This window comes from Bos indicus, chromosome 4, assembly GCF_029378745.1.
Source record: "Bos indicus isolate NIAB-ARS_2022 breed Sahiwal x Tharparkar chromosome 4, NIAB-ARS_B.indTharparkar_mat_pri_1.0, whole genome shotgun sequence".
Classification (NCBI taxonomy): Eukaryota; Metazoa; Chordata; class Mammalia; order Artiodactyla; family Bovidae; genus Bos; species Bos indicus.
The window spans coordinates 46,961,829-46,978,007 of NC_091763.1; the positions used below are offsets into that span (position 1 = coordinate 46,961,829).

General features: G+C 38.9%; 2 protein-coding genes and 1 long non-coding RNA gene across 6 annotated transcripts in view; 1 reads left to right on the forward strand and 2 right to left on the reverse strand.

The window, feature by feature from the left end:
* The window catches only part of RINT1 (RAD50 interactor 1), a 24,757-nt gene continuing 8,578 nt past the window's right edge, over window positions 1-16,179 (forward strand). The window contains exons 1-10 of one of the 4 annotated variants that reach the window (XM_070787720.1): window positions 2-185; window positions 629-674; window positions 6,277-6,461; window positions 7,945-8,186; window positions 10,412-10,585; window positions 10,684-10,833; window positions 11,379-11,535; window positions 13,352-13,462; window positions 13,559-13,784; window positions 14,525-14,666. In XM_070787720.1, coding sequence (XP_070643821.1) covers window positions 144-185; window positions 629-674; window positions 6,277-6,461; window positions 7,945-8,186; window positions 10,412-10,585; window positions 10,684-10,833; window positions 11,379-11,535; window positions 13,352-13,462; window positions 13,559-13,784; window positions 14,525-14,666 — 1,475 coding nt within the window. In that variant the 5' untranslated portion in view covers window positions 2-143. Of the gene's footprint in view, window positions 186-628; window positions 675-6,276; window positions 6,462-7,944; window positions 8,187-10,411; window positions 10,611-10,683; window positions 10,834-11,373; window positions 11,536-13,351; window positions 13,463-13,558; window positions 13,785-14,524; window positions 14,667-16,179 lie in introns of those variants that run through there. The other 3 variants (XM_070787721.1, XM_070787722.1, XM_070787723.1) reach the window with 3 other exon arrangements.
* On the reverse strand, window positions 1,068-4,537 carry LOC139182693 (uncharacterized). Its single transcript, XR_011566217.1, has 3 exons — window positions 4,096-4,537; window positions 2,181-2,292; window positions 1,068-1,367 (listed from the first exon to the last, which is right to left on the reverse strand). It is a non-coding gene; the product is annotated as an uncharacterized lncRNA (long non-coding RNA).
* The window catches only part of EFCAB10 (EF-hand calcium binding domain 10), a 23,348-nt gene continuing 21,833 nt past the window's right edge, over window positions 14,665-16,179 (reverse strand). The window contains exon 4 of the mRNA XM_070787724.1: window positions 14,665-15,546. Coding sequence (XP_070643825.1) covers window positions 15,495-15,546 — 52 coding nt within the window. The 3' untranslated portion in view covers window positions 14,665-15,494. The remainder of the gene's footprint in view (window positions 15,547-16,179) is intronic.

Consider the following 16,179-nt stretch of genomic DNA (forward strand, 5'->3'; position numbering starts at 1 on the left):
GAAGAAACCAGAGAGACGGTGCAGGAAGTTGCCGTGGCGTCCGGCGCTATGGTCTCTGAGGCTCAGCTCTGATCGCTGGCCGGAGCCAGAATCCATTGGCCACGCTGGCTGCGCAAGGAGCAGACGACTTGTGCGGAAGCAGGATGCTCCCGGCCGGCGAGATCGGCGAGCCACCCGTCACTCCGGTGAGGTGGCCCTGGTGACCGGGGAGGGGACACTGGTGGCCCATTGAGGTGGCACAGACCTCCAGGGGAGAGTGTCTCAGTGAGGTGGAGTTGGCGGCCTGGGGACGCGGTTGCCATGACCCCGGGGAGATGGCCCTTGCTGCTCTGGTAAGGTGGCGGACCTCCCGGGGGAGGTGGCCCCAATGCCGTAGCTCTGGCGATCCCTGGTGATATGACCCAGATCGTTCTGGAGATGTGCCCCTGGAGGCCAGGCAAGGTAACCCCAGCTCTCCTGGGGATGTGACAGTGGTGGCCCCAGGGACGTGGCTCTTTGGGAACCTCCAGACTCTGGCCTCCCAGGAAGTTGAGAAGTTGTCCTCCACTGGATGCCCCCTGAGAGCTCTGTGTGAGTTCCACCTATCAGGTCAGTCTTAATGTGTTTGTCTTACCTATTCTCCTTCTAGTGCTGCTCTGAAAATGGTGACCAAAAGAAGAACCTCAAGGAGAAAAGTAAGCAGATTCCAAACACCTTAGCACTTTCCACCCAGCCATCTCTCCACAACTCGGTCCTCGGGTCTGCATCCAGAAGGATCTTGTTAGCCTGTTAATCTTTTAGATAAAGTATCGTTTTTTCCTTTTTGTACAACCTGGTTGCATAGTTGTTGAGTCGTTCAGTTGTGTCCGACTCTTTGAGACCCCATGGACTGCAGCATGCCAGGATCCTCCATCCTTCACTATCTCCCTGAGTTTGCTCAGATTCATGTCCATTGAGTCGGTGATGCTATCTAACCATCTCATGCTCTGCTGCCTTCCTCTCCGTTTTCCTTCAGTCTTGCATGGTAATAAATACTAATTATCATCATGCACATATTTTTAACTTTCAAGATTGTAATATGTGGGGTAATTTGGAGACTAGCACTTCCTGATCCCTACCTAGTACAAGGACTGGTGTGGTTTCACTCCAGTGCTGCCCTTCCACTGGGTTCAAAATAACTGGGGCCTGCCTGTTATTTTAATGAAGCATCAACTTGTTAAGCATCAGGAATTTGGAGGGGCTAATGATCTAGGAGAGATGACCATCATCGTAGTTGCATTTAAAGGAGTCAAATAATAATTGTTTAGTTGTACTTTACCTTCAGTGAATTTGCAGTTAACATTGATCTGGGAAGAGCACAACAGATCACCTGGTTCCTGGATCTTGAACTGGACAAGGAAAGGGAAAAGGTCAATGTTTACTACCTGCAGGGGCACATGCCAGGGTTATGAACATTTGGCATTTTACTTTAATGAGCTAAATGTGCCAAGCTTTTGGAAAGCAAGGAATCATCAAGGGCTTTTGAAGTGAAATTTATGGGGAGAGGAAGGGGGAAGCATGGAAGCAGCTGTTCCATCAAAGAGTTTTTGGTTCTTCTGACCATGGCAAGTAGTCTGGGAATGAATAGTGGTAACAGAAAGGTGCCCATGTTACCATATTGGCTTTAGGACTTAGACTTGCCCTTAACATTGCCTGTTGCTACAGTCTGTCTCAGAAAGCAAGCTATGAGCACTTCATAGTACTTGGCAGTCACAGCTGCCACAACTCAGCTCCTTTTACCTAAAGGCAAAGGATTTGAGAGTATCTCATACCATTCAGTTAAACCCTTCCCTTTCTACCTTTCCCCCATTCATATGCTTGGGAAGTTGATGCCACTGAGCTGTAGATTTTATCTTTGCCCCTCCTTTGGTGGCTTGGTCAATTTCTCTGCAGTTAAAAGTGTGCTTTACAAAAAATAGAGGAGAGACAGTAACACCTCCCTCCTCACCCCTGCAAATCACCAGTGGGTCATTTTAAAGGATGTTATTTGAATAAGAATGTACTATGGTGCATTTAAATGGTTGAATCAAAAGAGTATAATTTTTTTCTAAAAAGTGAAGATAGAATTTACTCTATAAGCTACAGCAAGCTTAGAGTTCACAAAACATTCCCTCTGCCCATAGCCCTGCCTCTGTGTCTGCAGATACATCACACAAACTTACATGTTTTATGTAAGATAAATGAAAAGACATGGCATTGAGACTCCTGTACATAATAGTATATAGATTGCTGTAGTAATAAAGTTTGATGTAGTCCAGCCAATTCTGATCATATCTGAAGAAGAAGAAGGTAAGAATATCATGTTAAGAGTCAGGAAACATGGATTTTAGTCCCATTTACAACCTTTAAAATGTAGGCTGGGCAAATGTTAGAATTTATAGTTGGGAAGTTGAGGCATAGACTTTTATTAGTTTTGCTTCTACCTATCAGTGGGCTACAGGTTCTCATAGTATGTGAAAAAGCATTTGATTCTTATAAATTGAATAGAACAAAGGAGAAAAAAAAATTTTATGGGCTGGGGGAGGGGAATATACACAGTGTTAAACACTGGCATATATTATGTTAATTGCTGATAGTTACATTTTACACAAGCATATCTTTATTTAGCTGTTCTTTCATTTTGTCAGAAGTGACTGTTGTTTTCTAATGAGGCTGATTATAACCTCTTGCCCTTCACTGCTGTTTCTTTAAAACTTTATTTTTGAGAAGCAGACTCACAGATATAGAGAACAAACTAGTGGTTACCCATGAGGAGAGGTAAGTGTGGACAGGCGATACAGGGGTAGGGTATCTAGAGGTACAAACTGTTACATATAAAATAAGCACTGAGTGAAATAAGTCAGACAGGCAAAGACAAATATCCTATGATATCACTTATATGTGGAATCTAAAAAAATGGTACAAATAAATTTATTTACAAAACAGAAGTAGAGTCACACATGTGAAAAACAAACTTACGGTTACCTGGGGTCGGTGGTGAGGGGGAGAAGAGGGAGACTTGGATTGACACATACACACTACTGTATATAGAACAGAGAACTAATAAAGGACCTACTGTATAGCAGGGAACTCTACTCAATATTCAGTAATAACCTATATGGGAAGATAATCTAAAGAAGAGTGGATATATATATATAACTGATTCACTTGCTGTACAGCAGAAACTAATACAACATTGTAGATCAACTACAATAAAAAAAATTTTTTTTAAGCTATGAGGATATATTGTACAACATGGGGAATATAGCCAATATATTATAACTATAAATGGAATGTAGCCTTTAAAAATTGTGAAGCTGTACCTGTAACTTTCTGTACAGCAAACTGTACTTAAAAAAAGAAAAACACTTTATTTTTGGCAAAGAGCCCAGTTCTACAAGGTTAAACTCCAAGGAAGAACAGGTGAAGTCCACCCAGGAGTGCTCCCCAGGAGGCGCTGTGTTGTTCCCCCAGCTTTATCTTATGCGCATACCTTGTTTGCTTTATGGTTTTGCTTTTTAAGAAATTGCCATAGTCTTTGTAATGAAATATGTGCTAGTACAATCAAGCTTTTAACAAACCATAAATAGTTTGTTTAGAGAAGACCAAATCCTTTAGGCAAACCTGGAGTAGAGAAATGCACGGTATGTTCAGGTTTATTCTAATGTTTGGTTTCCATGAAGTCCATTCTCTCTTTCTCTGGGGCTTTCTTTTATAGTATTTATTTTCATTTGGAGTTCAATGGCTATTCCTCTAAATTTTTACATTATCTTGGGTTTTGTTTTTTTAAATTTCTAGGTACAACTTATATCTAGAGAGATTAAACCCTGTAAATGAAATAATTCAAGTTGTGGACTCAGTAGAGTTGAGCGTGTTTAGTATCAGGGAACTTAATGGCTGCACAGTGACATGATGGTGTTAACCAGTATAAAGTCTGACCCAAACTTCGGGTTTCCTAAGCTTCTGCAAGAGGGAAACCACCAGGAACCAAAAGGAAAAGCTTACACATGGAAACACACTTCAAAGGGAAACAGTTCATCTTAGCACATGGGGGTGGAGGAGGAGAAGGGTATCAGCTGTGGGTGGTGACGCTCCTACCTTCTTTGCCAAGAAGCTGCTCTGGGCCTTTGGGTTTGCCAGGTTCAGGGCACGTTCAGAAATCCGTCCTGGTGTAGACCATCACAAAGGTAGAGCTAGAAATCATCTGGAAAAGAGGAGCCGTGCTGTTGGTCCAGAAATTTAGAAAAACAATTGCCTTTGAAGTGAATTGTTTAACTAGAAATTTGTTTTCTTCAGTGTTTTGTTTAAATAAAAATCAGAATTTTAAAACTGAAATACTTGAATCTTCCTTCATTCTACAAAGATTCAAGGTAACTTGCTTAATTATGCCTTAAATATTCTGAATAGAAGAAGGTGTAGAGTCTTGCATAGTGAAAAACTGACTTGTGAAATACAGGACATCATTGACTTTTTTTTGCCATGGAAACAATCTCACTTCAGATCGTACAATTTAGTGGTTGTGCTAGCCATTTTGAGTTTTTCCTGGTAATTTGTGTTTTCTCTCATATTTCCTTTTTTCCCTGTGTCTGAAATGGTCAATTTTGTACAACTGCATTTGAAGCTTAAAACTCTTTTACATAAGGAGGAGTTTTTATTCACTGGTCTCCCTTTCAGATTTTTTTCATACACTTGAGATATTTCAATGCCATTTTTCTTTTTTAAACATTTTAAAACCAGAGTCTTCCTTTGATGTTATTCTAGACTATACCATCTGGTTCTTTACAAATTTTGAAAATATATTACTAATTTAATAGAAGCTGTATCAGTAGAATCAGATTTGACCTTTCCTCTCCAGTAACAAAATAGATTCTTAAGATACAGTTGTCTGGAAACATTTAATGTGTTTGTAACTGCATTGTCATGCCAACATCTATTGAAACCTCTGGTTACTAGGACAGAATTTAGTAATTTTTCCTTCATTCTGAATTGCCTCATCTCTTAAGCATTTTGTAGTATACTTGATCAATAAATTGCTTTATAGGTATTCATTTGGGTATTTGTCTATGTGTATATTTATATACATATATATACCCATATATAATATTTGTGATGCTGAAGAAGACTTTGGGAGTCCCTAGGAATGCAAGGAGATAGCTAAAGCTCCAATACTTTGACCACCTGATTCGAAGAGCCGATTTATTGGAAAAGACTCTGATGCTGGGAAAGACTGAAGGAGAAGAGGGCGACATAGGATAAGATGGTTGGATGGCATCACCAACCCAATGGATATGAATTTAAGCAGACTCTAGGAGATAGTGGGGGACAGGGAAGCCTAATGTGCTGCAGTCCATAGGGTCACAAAGAGTTGGACGTGACTTAGCAACTAAACAACATATATATATATGCATATAGAGTCATCACTTGGTATCCATGGGGCATTGCTTTCAGAACCCTTGCATATATTAAAATCCCTGGATGCTCTAGTCCTTTATATAAAATGGCACAATATTTGCATATAGCCTACACATATCCTCTGTATGCTTAAATCATCTCTGCTGACTGCTAAGTCGCTTCAGTTGTGTCTGACCCTGTGCGACCCCATAGACGGAAGCCCACTAGGCTCCCCTGTCCCTGGGATTCTCCAGACAAGAACACTGGAGTGGGTTGCCATTTCCTTCTCCAGTGCATGAAAGAGAAAAGTGAAAGGGAAGTCGCTCAGTCGTGTCCAACTCCTAGCTATCCCATAGACTACAGCCTACCAGGCTCCTCCATTCATGGGATTTTCCAGGCAAGAGTACTGGAGTGGGGTGCCATTGCCTTCTCCAAAATCATCTCTAGGTTACTTACAATACCTAATGCTAATAATAATAGTGTACATATTAATACAGTGTCAGTGCTATGTAAATAATTATTGGAGCATGGCAAATTTATGTTGATTTTTGGAACTTCCTGGATTTCTTTTTACTATTTTTTTTATATGTAGTTGGTCGAACCCATGGACGTGGAGGGCTGATTGTATATATAAGATATAGTGTGTATATATATATATATATATATTCATATTCATTTGTACACACTATAGTCATTTGGGTATTTTTGTGAACATATATATATACACACACACACACATATACATACAAATACTGTATGTAAACAAAATGCCATATATAGTGTTTATTAACTTTTGAAAGTAGACATGTTGCCTTATATATCATTTGCATTTCCTTTAACTCTATAGTAGTTAGTGGTGTTGAGTAATTGTTATTCTTTTCATTTTAGGTGACATAAGTATTGCAGCTCTTGTTGAAAATGAACAAGTCTGTGAAGGTACAGATAATGGTGATCTCCCTTCCTGTGTGTCAGCATTTATAGAAAAGGAAGTCGGAAATGACCTTAAATCTTTAAAGAAACTTGATAAACTCATAGAACAGATGACAGAAAATAAAATGCAGTTAGAAGAACAGGCAAGTATTAAAACCCACTGAGACGACATCACTAGTACACTCATTATGTGCAGTGTGCTCAGTTGTGTCTGAATCTTCGTGACCCCAAGGGCTGTATATAGTCTGCCAGGCTCCTCTGCCCATGGAATTTCCCAGGCAAGAATCCTGGAGTGGGTTGCCATTTCCTTCTCTGATACACATTATAATGTAATGTAAATACAACTAATGTATCAATACATATAGATCTCTTCTAATGGTTTTATGGTATTCAAATGTGGTTGTACATAATTTAGTTAATCAGGCCCTTACTGGTTGATCTCTTTGCTATTCCCAGTTTTTATCATAAATAATATGAAAATAAACATGGTTATATTAAATCATAAATCCCACTGAATTATTCCTTTATTAAAAACTCGTCATGGCATCCCATTGCTTATTGGAAAAAGCCAGGTATTCTTGTAATGCCCAAGATGCCCCCTACCTATTTCGGCTCATCTCGGCATTTCTTTGGACTGGATTCTGTGCCCTCCTCCCCATTTTGCTCTTCTCTGATCATGACTGAGCTGTTTCTTTTGCCTGAAATGCCATTGCCTTCCAAACTTTCCTAAAAATTTCCACCAAGCCTACAAAGGTCTGTTCATGAGCCATGCAAGTACAATTGCCTGGAACCCCGTAAGAAGTGCAGAATTTCAGTCCCTACTTCAGATCTGATGCGTCTGAATTTGCACTCTATATCTCTAGGTGATTCCTATGCACATTCAAGTCTGGGAAACACCACCTTAGTACACCATTACACCTGGCATCTCTTTCATTGCACTAATCCCACTATTGAAGATGTGCCTGCATCTTTCTTTCATAACAAGTGAGATTAAGGGCAGATGCTGTGTCTAATTTATCTATCAGTCCCTAGCACAGTGCCTGGTGTAGAATAAGTGTATCATCAGTGTTGATTAAATTGGAATTCCTCTAATATATTCTTATATTGTACTGATGCCTGATACTTGTATGTGTTTCTATCTACTATAAGAAAAATCCATTTAATAAAGTACCATTTCTAAAGACATTACCTGGCTATCTTACCAAGCACGTCAATGGTTCGTTCTTAACCTGGACTTAAATCAGAATCACCTGGCGAACTTTTGCAAAATACAGAAACCCAGACTTTTATCATCACAGTCTCATTTGTTTTTGAAGGAAAATCTTTAGTGGGTAAAGCAGGTAAATGTCCTCTCACTGGACCCTCTGAAAGTGCTTTGTGATAGTAGACCCAAAGATACATACTGTTTACCAGGGCCCTCCCTACACACCTCCACATCAGCATTTTATGTTGAGGCTTGGGTAGTATAGGATGCAGAAATCCAACCCTTCTTTTGAGGCTTTTAAATGACAATTTTTATTTCTGTTTAGAACATACATGCATTTTGAAGGTAACTAATAAAGAAGGTTTTGAGAATCTTACCTGATATTTGCTGTTTTTTATTGTTTTTATTTTTGGTATGGTCAGGTACTTACAGTTTCATCAGAAATCCCTAAAAGAATTCACACTGCCTTAAAAAAGGCAGAAGAATCAAAGCAATTCCTTAATCAATTTCTGGAGCAAGAAACCCATCTCTTCAGTTCCATTAACAGCCATTTGCTGACTGCACAGCCCTGGATGGAAGATCTCGGAGCCATGATTAACCAAATTGAAGAGATTGAACGGCACCTTGCTTACCTTAAATGGATTTCACAAATTGAAGAACTAAGGTAAAATAAGCCTCTTTGTTCTCATAATTATTATTTTCCTTTGAGACTCTGTCTTAGAGAGTACATGGATGCCATTAAATAATTGAGTTAATTAAAGATTATAATAATGTGATTTTACCAGTTGTTATGAAAATAGCATTATGATAATGATTCCTTTATTGTGAATGAACATAAACTTTTCAGGGGCTTAATTTGCATTTAAAAGAAAGGAATCCAAGTAAAAAATTCAAGTCCCATAGTTGTATTGTGCATACACAATGAAAATTATAATGTCATATTAACAAAACAGCTCATCAGAGTAGTAATATTCCTCTTTTTACCTTTTAGAGGTGGTCACTTAATGAAATGGATTGCTTTATCTATGATTCAAATTTTTTTTTTAGTGGATATCACCTAAGAAGAGCTACATAGTATATTATTAGATGAATAACAAGCCCTCCTACTTTTGAATAGGGAGAAAAAAAAAGACGGTAGACCCTTTGACAAAGCAGAGGTTAGGAGCACCAGAGCTCCTCCAATGGCAGGTCTGCATGCATCTTACAAGCAGACTGAAAGTGAAAGTTGCTCAGTGGTGTCCGACTCTTTGCGACCCCATGGACTATACAGTCCATGGAATTCTCCAGGCCAGAATACTGGAGTGGGTAGCCTTTCCCTTCTCCAGGGGCTCTTCCCAATCCAGGGATCAAACCCAGGTTTCCCTCATTGCAGGCGGATTCTTTACCAGCTGAGCCACAAGGGAAGCCCATACTTCTACTTCTATAAGCAGACTTCTACAGTTCAAACCCATGTTGTTCAAGGGTCTGTTGTACTTCTTTTTGAATTGAATACATATCATTGATTGATTATGTCTGGTATTGCCTTTCAAACAAGCTGAATTAACATTTCTGCTTACATTTTGCACATGTTTTGGTTTCATAATTTCAATTATGAAAATAGCTATAAAAGACAAAATCTGTTAGGAAACTTAATGATTAGAAAAGGGGAAGAAAGAAAAATGAGAGAATGAGAGTAGGGGAAGGCCAAAGCGCTGTCAAAAATACAGAACAAAACAAATGTGAGCTACTGCCTGAAGCAGAGCCAGTGGAAAACAAAGGTGTGGAGCAAGGACTAGCCCCTAGTGGAGCTGGGCGGGGTGACGGCGGTGCATGCCTGTTCCCACAGAGGGCGCTGTGCCCACCCAGCGGAACTGACGCGCTGCGGGAACCCAGCTCATAGTCAGCTTCCAGCTCCTCAGCCAAGCCTTGGTAGAATGCACACAGGCTGCCTAGAGAGAGAGCACTAACTTCCAATTTCCTGATGACCTCTGAACAGAGATTAATGATTGAAAAGGTTAACTTTTGTTCCTTATTCTGGCTTAAGATATGGAATGTGATTTTTATCAAAAGAAGCATTTCATTTTCAAATGTTCTTTGAGCCAGTGTGCAAAATGGTAGTCATATGCTGAATTAGTTCTGAAGACATGTTGTATTTGGCTTGTTTTATAGAATTTGATTAATAGTTTGATTTTACTTGGAAATCTTGATTTCTGATTCTCCTGAAAATGTTTAAGATTTGGCCACATTAGACCTACATTCCAGTGTGACAGCCCTAGCCTTAGGGTGGGGTATATGCTTTTTACTTGGCCCCACTTTGCTTTTCTTAATTTACTTTGCCTGTCAGGCCTTTCTAGGCATTTGACTTTGCTACCCTCGCTATAGAGCTTGCCTTAAATTTTATGTGCAGCTTGGCAGTAACTTGAAAGGACTCGACTCTGAGGTGCCACCTCCCTAAGTTCCCTATAGTCAAGTTCAGCTGGGCAAAGTAGGTACAGATTGAAGACTAGCATATTTGACTTACCAGATGCCACCCACATTCTCCCCTTGGATTATGATTCTGCAAAAGACAGATTTCTTAGAAATGAGGGGTGCCTGATAGATTTCTTAGAAATGAGGGGTGCCTGATGGAATGTGACAGAGGAAAAGTCTGTCCTATTAGGAGAGCTGAGCAGGCAAACGTGGAGGGAGATGTCCTGAACACAGCCCACTGCTCTTAGGAGGATGCTGAGGATTCCAGGCTCCTAAAGACTGGGGTATCAAGTTAAAAAAAAAAAACAAAACACTTTAAGTTGGTGCTTCCTTCTTCTTTTGGTTGTAGCTTTATGTAAAGCAGGAGGAAGAAGCAGTCTTCCACATTTGGAATTATTCTGAACAAAGTGTCTTTCAACTTTGCTATTCCTTGTCTTTCAGTGATAACATTCAGCAATATCTGATGACCAATAATGTCCCAGAGGCAGCGTCTACTCTGGTGTTTATGGCGGAACTTGACATCAAGCTTCAGGAATCGTCCTGTACTCATCTTCTTGGTTTCATGAGAGCCACAGTTAAATTCTGGCATAAAATTCTCAAGGACAAGCTTACAAGGCAAGGAATTTATCCATATTTCACGGTAATTGCTTTCAGATGGCTATTTGATGTTCATTGGGTTTGATAGCAATACTTCTCTCACTTTTCTGTTACAGTGATTTTGAGGAAATTTTAGCACAGCTTCACTGGCCATTCATCACACCCTCTCAGTCTCAAACTGTTGGCATCAGTCGACCAGCCAGTGCCCCTGAGATATACAGTAACCTGGAGACACTGTTCTGTCAGCTTCTGAAACTACAAACCTCGTATCTTTTGGGGGGTAAAACCTACTAAAATTTCTTTTTTCTAGAGTGGATTTGGACCAGAAAGGAAAGCTTTCTGCAAGTGGCCAAGAAGTGAAATGGGGGGAGTACTAGGTTGGGACTTACCTGTGTGCATATGTAGTGGGGGTGCTGTTCTCCTTCCAGGTAAACTGCGTGTGGGTGGAAGGGCTGTGAGGAGTTCTGAAGTACATGATTGACCCAAGTTTGCATCACATATAGGTCTCTTGGGACAATTAAAAAACTGGGCAAAATTGGAAGGAAGCCTTAGTAACTTAGTGTTAATTTAATAAAATGATTATTCGAATGTGTTTCCTTACTTATTATCCTTTATCTTAGGAAAGATTAATTCTAATAACATTTCCAATGGACTTTTTACTTAAGTCATATGTAATTTAAAGTGAGAGTACATATTATCTGTTATAATTTTACTCAGTATCATATATATCTGCTAGAAAAATGTTCTGTGTGTATACATACCTATATCTATACATATATGCATTTCTTTTTCCTTGACTTTACTATGTCAGAGATGAATTATTTACTGAGCCAAAACAGCTTCCAGAAAAATACTCTCTTCCCACATCCCCTTCTGTCATCCTGCCCATCCAAATTATGCTGACTCCCCTTCAGAAAAGGTTCAGGTATCACTTCAGAGGGAACCGCCAGACTAATGTTATAAGCAAGGTGTGCTTTGCTGCTTTTTGCCCTGGTTTTAATTAATAGCAAATACTAAGGATTTCTGTACTTTTGCTGGCTTAAGTTAAATTCTGATTCTATCCACAATTCTGTTTTTTCTCTAAAGAGCTAAATTCCAGTTTTGTCACTGTCCTTTACAGATATAACTTGGGACTTGTGTTGATATGTTGTTAAGAAGCAGTGCACTCATTAACACACCATCTGACCACTTCTTCAAGTTTCTTCTGGGGTGTGCTGTAGCATTTGCTGTGGCACTTTTTTACAACTGGATCCACATGTGTACCACTGTGCAAACTGCTCCTTCAGGTTTATAATACATCAAAAAGAGAAGTGAGAGTCAAAAGATAGTAGAGCATTAATTAGCTTTTGAATGGAAGTGCTGATGTGTAAGTGATTTGTAGTGGGACTTCCCTGGTGGTCCTGTGGTTAAGACTCTGTGCTTCCACCATAGGGGGCATGGGTTTGATCTTTGGTCAGGGAACAAAGATCCCATGTGCCATGCAGCACGGCCAAAAAATAAAAAAGAATAATAATTTAAAAAATATAAAATGATTTGTAGCTATGCAGGAGAGAGTATAGGGATAAGTGACAGGAATGACTTTGAGGAAATTATCACCAGCATTTTAGTTGAGGGACCACACCCATGTGTATTGGACATCCTGTTGAGACTTTTTCTTTAATCTGCTCTGAAAATCAGAGACAACTGTTTTCAGTGAAGTTTGATTGAATGTGTTGAGAATTATAACCTTGGGAGTTGCTAGGGGGTGGATACTGTTTATCCTTGAAGTCTTCCTACATGTGATGCGGTGCAAGTAGCAAAGGAGTCCTACAGTAAGTGTTTTGAATTAAATGATTTTAAATGCCTGATTACACCAGACATTGTACATGTCACATATAAATGAGTTTACAGGCTTTATAGAATTGTAAAGGAATCAAGGGACAGGCAGTTATATCTACGTAGGGAAGAGTGGGATGACAATGAATTTCTGGTTCTCAAATTCAGCTTGTTTTGTACTTCATGGGTCTCCCACTCTTGGTTGGGGTGTTGGTAGAAAGAAGAGTAGAACCAATTAGGAAGTGGTAAGTGACACAAAAGAAGTCTAACTACTGTAGACAGGCAGTAATGATTTGAGGTAAGAAAATTGTTAGTTCTGTTGGTTGCTTTTTAAACTGTAGTTCCAGTGCTCCTAGTACTGTGACACGAAGCCTGAACTGTGCAGGCCCTGAGATTACCTGCCCCTTTTTCATTTCTGTATTCCTGGCATCTAGCACCCAGCAGGATTTTACCTTTCAGAAAATGTTCTAGAGTTCCTGTCCAACAAAACTTAGAAGGTTTGTAGAATCACCTCTAGTGACAATTTAAAAAACTGCACACTTACATTATTTTTCTATAATTACAGCTGCCTTAAGTCTTTATATTTTTTGTAATGCAGACCAGCCAAATTTTTCTTAATTTAGCTTCTGAAAAAAAGAAAAAACAGAAGAAAGTCATGTTTAAAAATTATTTTGGAAAGTTATTTCCAAAAAAATTATATAAAGGCCATCATTCTTTGTGATACTTATCTTTTACATATTTCTAAAGTGCTAGGTTTTAAATATTTATGGTATTGTAAATTCATTAGTTGACTTAAGCCACATTATTGAAATTTATTGGGAGTACATTGGGAAACATTTGATTGTTAAGCCTTCCATGAATGTAAAGTGCAGAGTCAAAATTGTGCTCTTATGTATACAAACATTTAACTAACTGTAACTTTCTAGTTGGAATGACTTAAGAATTCAAACTGTTCATCTTCTTCCTTAGCCTGAATGGTACTTGGCTCAGGTTCTTCTGTGGATCGGGAACCACACTCAGTTTCTGGATGAGAAGATTCAGCCAATATTGGACAAAGTGGGCTCTTCGGTAAATGCAAGGGTAAGAGATTCAGTCCAAAGCATTTCAGTTTCAGAGTTGCAGGTGTCCATGAATAAGCTGTCTTTTTCATTACCTTATGCTTCTGTATTTTTTTAGCTTGAATTTTCTCGAGGCCTTATGATGCTGATTCTTGAGAAGTTAGCTGCTGATATTCCTTGTCTGCTCTATGACGACAATCTCTTCTGTCATTTGGTGGATGAGGTGCTTTTGTTTGAAAAAGAACTACACAGCGTTCATGGCTATCCTAGCACTTTTGCTAATTGTATGCATATTCTATCAGAGGAGACCTGTTTTCAGAGATGGTTGACTGTGGAGAGAAAATGTAAGTGCTCATATGGCCGTAGGCTGGGGAGAGGTATCTCTTATTGTGAATACAAAATTTTAGGTGTTATTCTTCTCCAGTTCTGGGTAGAAACTGGAGCCATCTAAATTTTTCTCGGTTGAGGTTTATCAGGTTGCCTTCAGAGATTATCTTCTTTTCTCCCCATCAAGCTTCAGTTGTTCCCACAATTGTACTCTACGTATTTCTAGGGTAGAATATTTAAGCCAGGGACTTCTCTGGTGCTCCAGTGGCTAAGACTTGCGCTCCCAATACAGGGGGACTAGGTTTGTTCCTCAGGGAGCCAGATCCCATATGCTGCAACGAAGAGTTTGCTTGCTGCAGCTCAAGATGCTGCATGCCACAACTAAAAAGATACTGAGTGCCGCAACTAAGACTGGCACAGCCAAATAAATAAAAATACTAAAAAAAAAAAATTTAAGCCAGTAGAGTTAACTGTTTTATGGATTTTACATATAGTATTTCTGCTCTTATGGAATCATTCTGGATGTGGCTTTTCTAGTCAGTGAAGATATTTGGAAGATTCTGGGTAGGTGTGGCGGGCAGAGGTAAAAGATCTTACTTAACCTTAAAATAGAGCATGTTATATATAGTGCAACTAGTAGGAGGGTGTACATTTACTTTTTTACAGAAAAATGATCATTCCTAAGAAATTATGAGTTGAAAGATTAGGAATTACAATCTGTAGCTACTTGTTTGACATAGTCTTTCTCGTGTGCCAGTTGCGCTTCAAAAAATGGACTCAATGCTCTCATCAGAAGCTGCCTGGATATCCCAATATAAGGATATCACTGATGTGGATGAGATGAAAGTTCCAGACTGTGCAGAAACTTTTATGACACTACTCTTGGTTATAACTGGCAAGTATAGTCTTAAAGATATAACTTTGTTTTTTTTAGAACTACTGACTCTTAGCAGACCTGTGGTTATCAAGGGGGAAGGGGAATGGTGGAGGGATGGAGTCCATTAGGTGATAAACCATAATGGGAAAGAATATGAAAAAGAATGTATATATGTGTAACTGAGTCACTTTGCTATATAGCAGAAATTAAATACAAATTGTGAATCAACTCTACTTCAATAAAATTTTAAAAAGTAAGTAAAAGTACTGACTCTTCACTCAGTACTTTTGAAGTAGTTTGACAAAATACCATATAGTGATTATTGTAATATCTTCAAATTCAATTTCTATTTTGGTCAAAACTCTAGCACAGTATTTTAGCTTTTGGATTTTTTGTAATTTAAGACCTTAAACATTAGTTTACATGAGGGAAAAATTCCTCATTTGTTACATAAAAACACATAAGAATTTAATTTTATTACCTGAATTCCCTTGTCTTTCAACTTTTCAAGTATCTTCAGTAAATGGTGATTGACCCAAATTTTAAATATTATTTTCTTCACTTTGATTTATCAGAGTTTATAGAACAATATAAAGTAACTTTAAGGACAAGAATGGGGGCTTCCCTGGTGGTTCAAATGGTAAAAAGTCTGCCTGCAATGCAGGAGACCTGGGTTCAGTCCCTGGGTCGGGAAGATCCCCTGGAGAAGGCAAAGTCGGAATAGTAACAGGAACGTCTATAGTCCAAGAATGTTCTGGCTGGAGGGTGGCCCAGCTGTCTCTAGCCCTGGTTGGCCTGTTCCTGTCCATGTTGCCCCTGGGGCACTGCAGACCTGCTGGTTCTCCAGGCGCTACTGAGCTGTCACTGCCGTGGTCCTTCTGTGCCTTGTCCATTTCTTGGGCCTGTGCGGTAACCAGAAGAGGTGTCATTCCAGCCCAGTCAGTAAATAATTCATAAGAAAAATATGAAAAACACTACAATACAAAAATATTTAGCAAAACTGATTTAAAAATCTTTTATTATGGAAATTTTCTCATATATATATAAAAGCAGCATAACGAACCCTCAGGTTATCTGTTCCTAAAGTTTAAAACTATTGCTTTTCTATTATGTATTTTCCCCCACCCCCCCAAAATACAGATTTTTTTCCTGAAGTATTTTAAAGAACATTTTAGACATCTTAGCTTTTCACCTATAAATCTTTAATTACGTGTTTCTTTTAACCTATCCTACTTCCTCCTTCCTTTTTTAAAAAATGTCATTTGTTGAAGAAGTGGAATAATTTTTGTATATGATTTTCTCATATACCTTTAAAAAAAATTGAGTCATAACTTTTAAACTGAAGCACAGTTGATTTACAACATTGTGTTAGAGGCATAACTTATATACAGTGAAACGCATAGGTCATCAGTATATAGATCAATGAGTTTTGACAAATACCAGTACTTGTGAAACACATATCCTTAGGGAGTTTAGAAATGGATCCATACTTGAATGGTTGGTTGATTTTTGACAAAGGCACCAAAGCTGCTGCT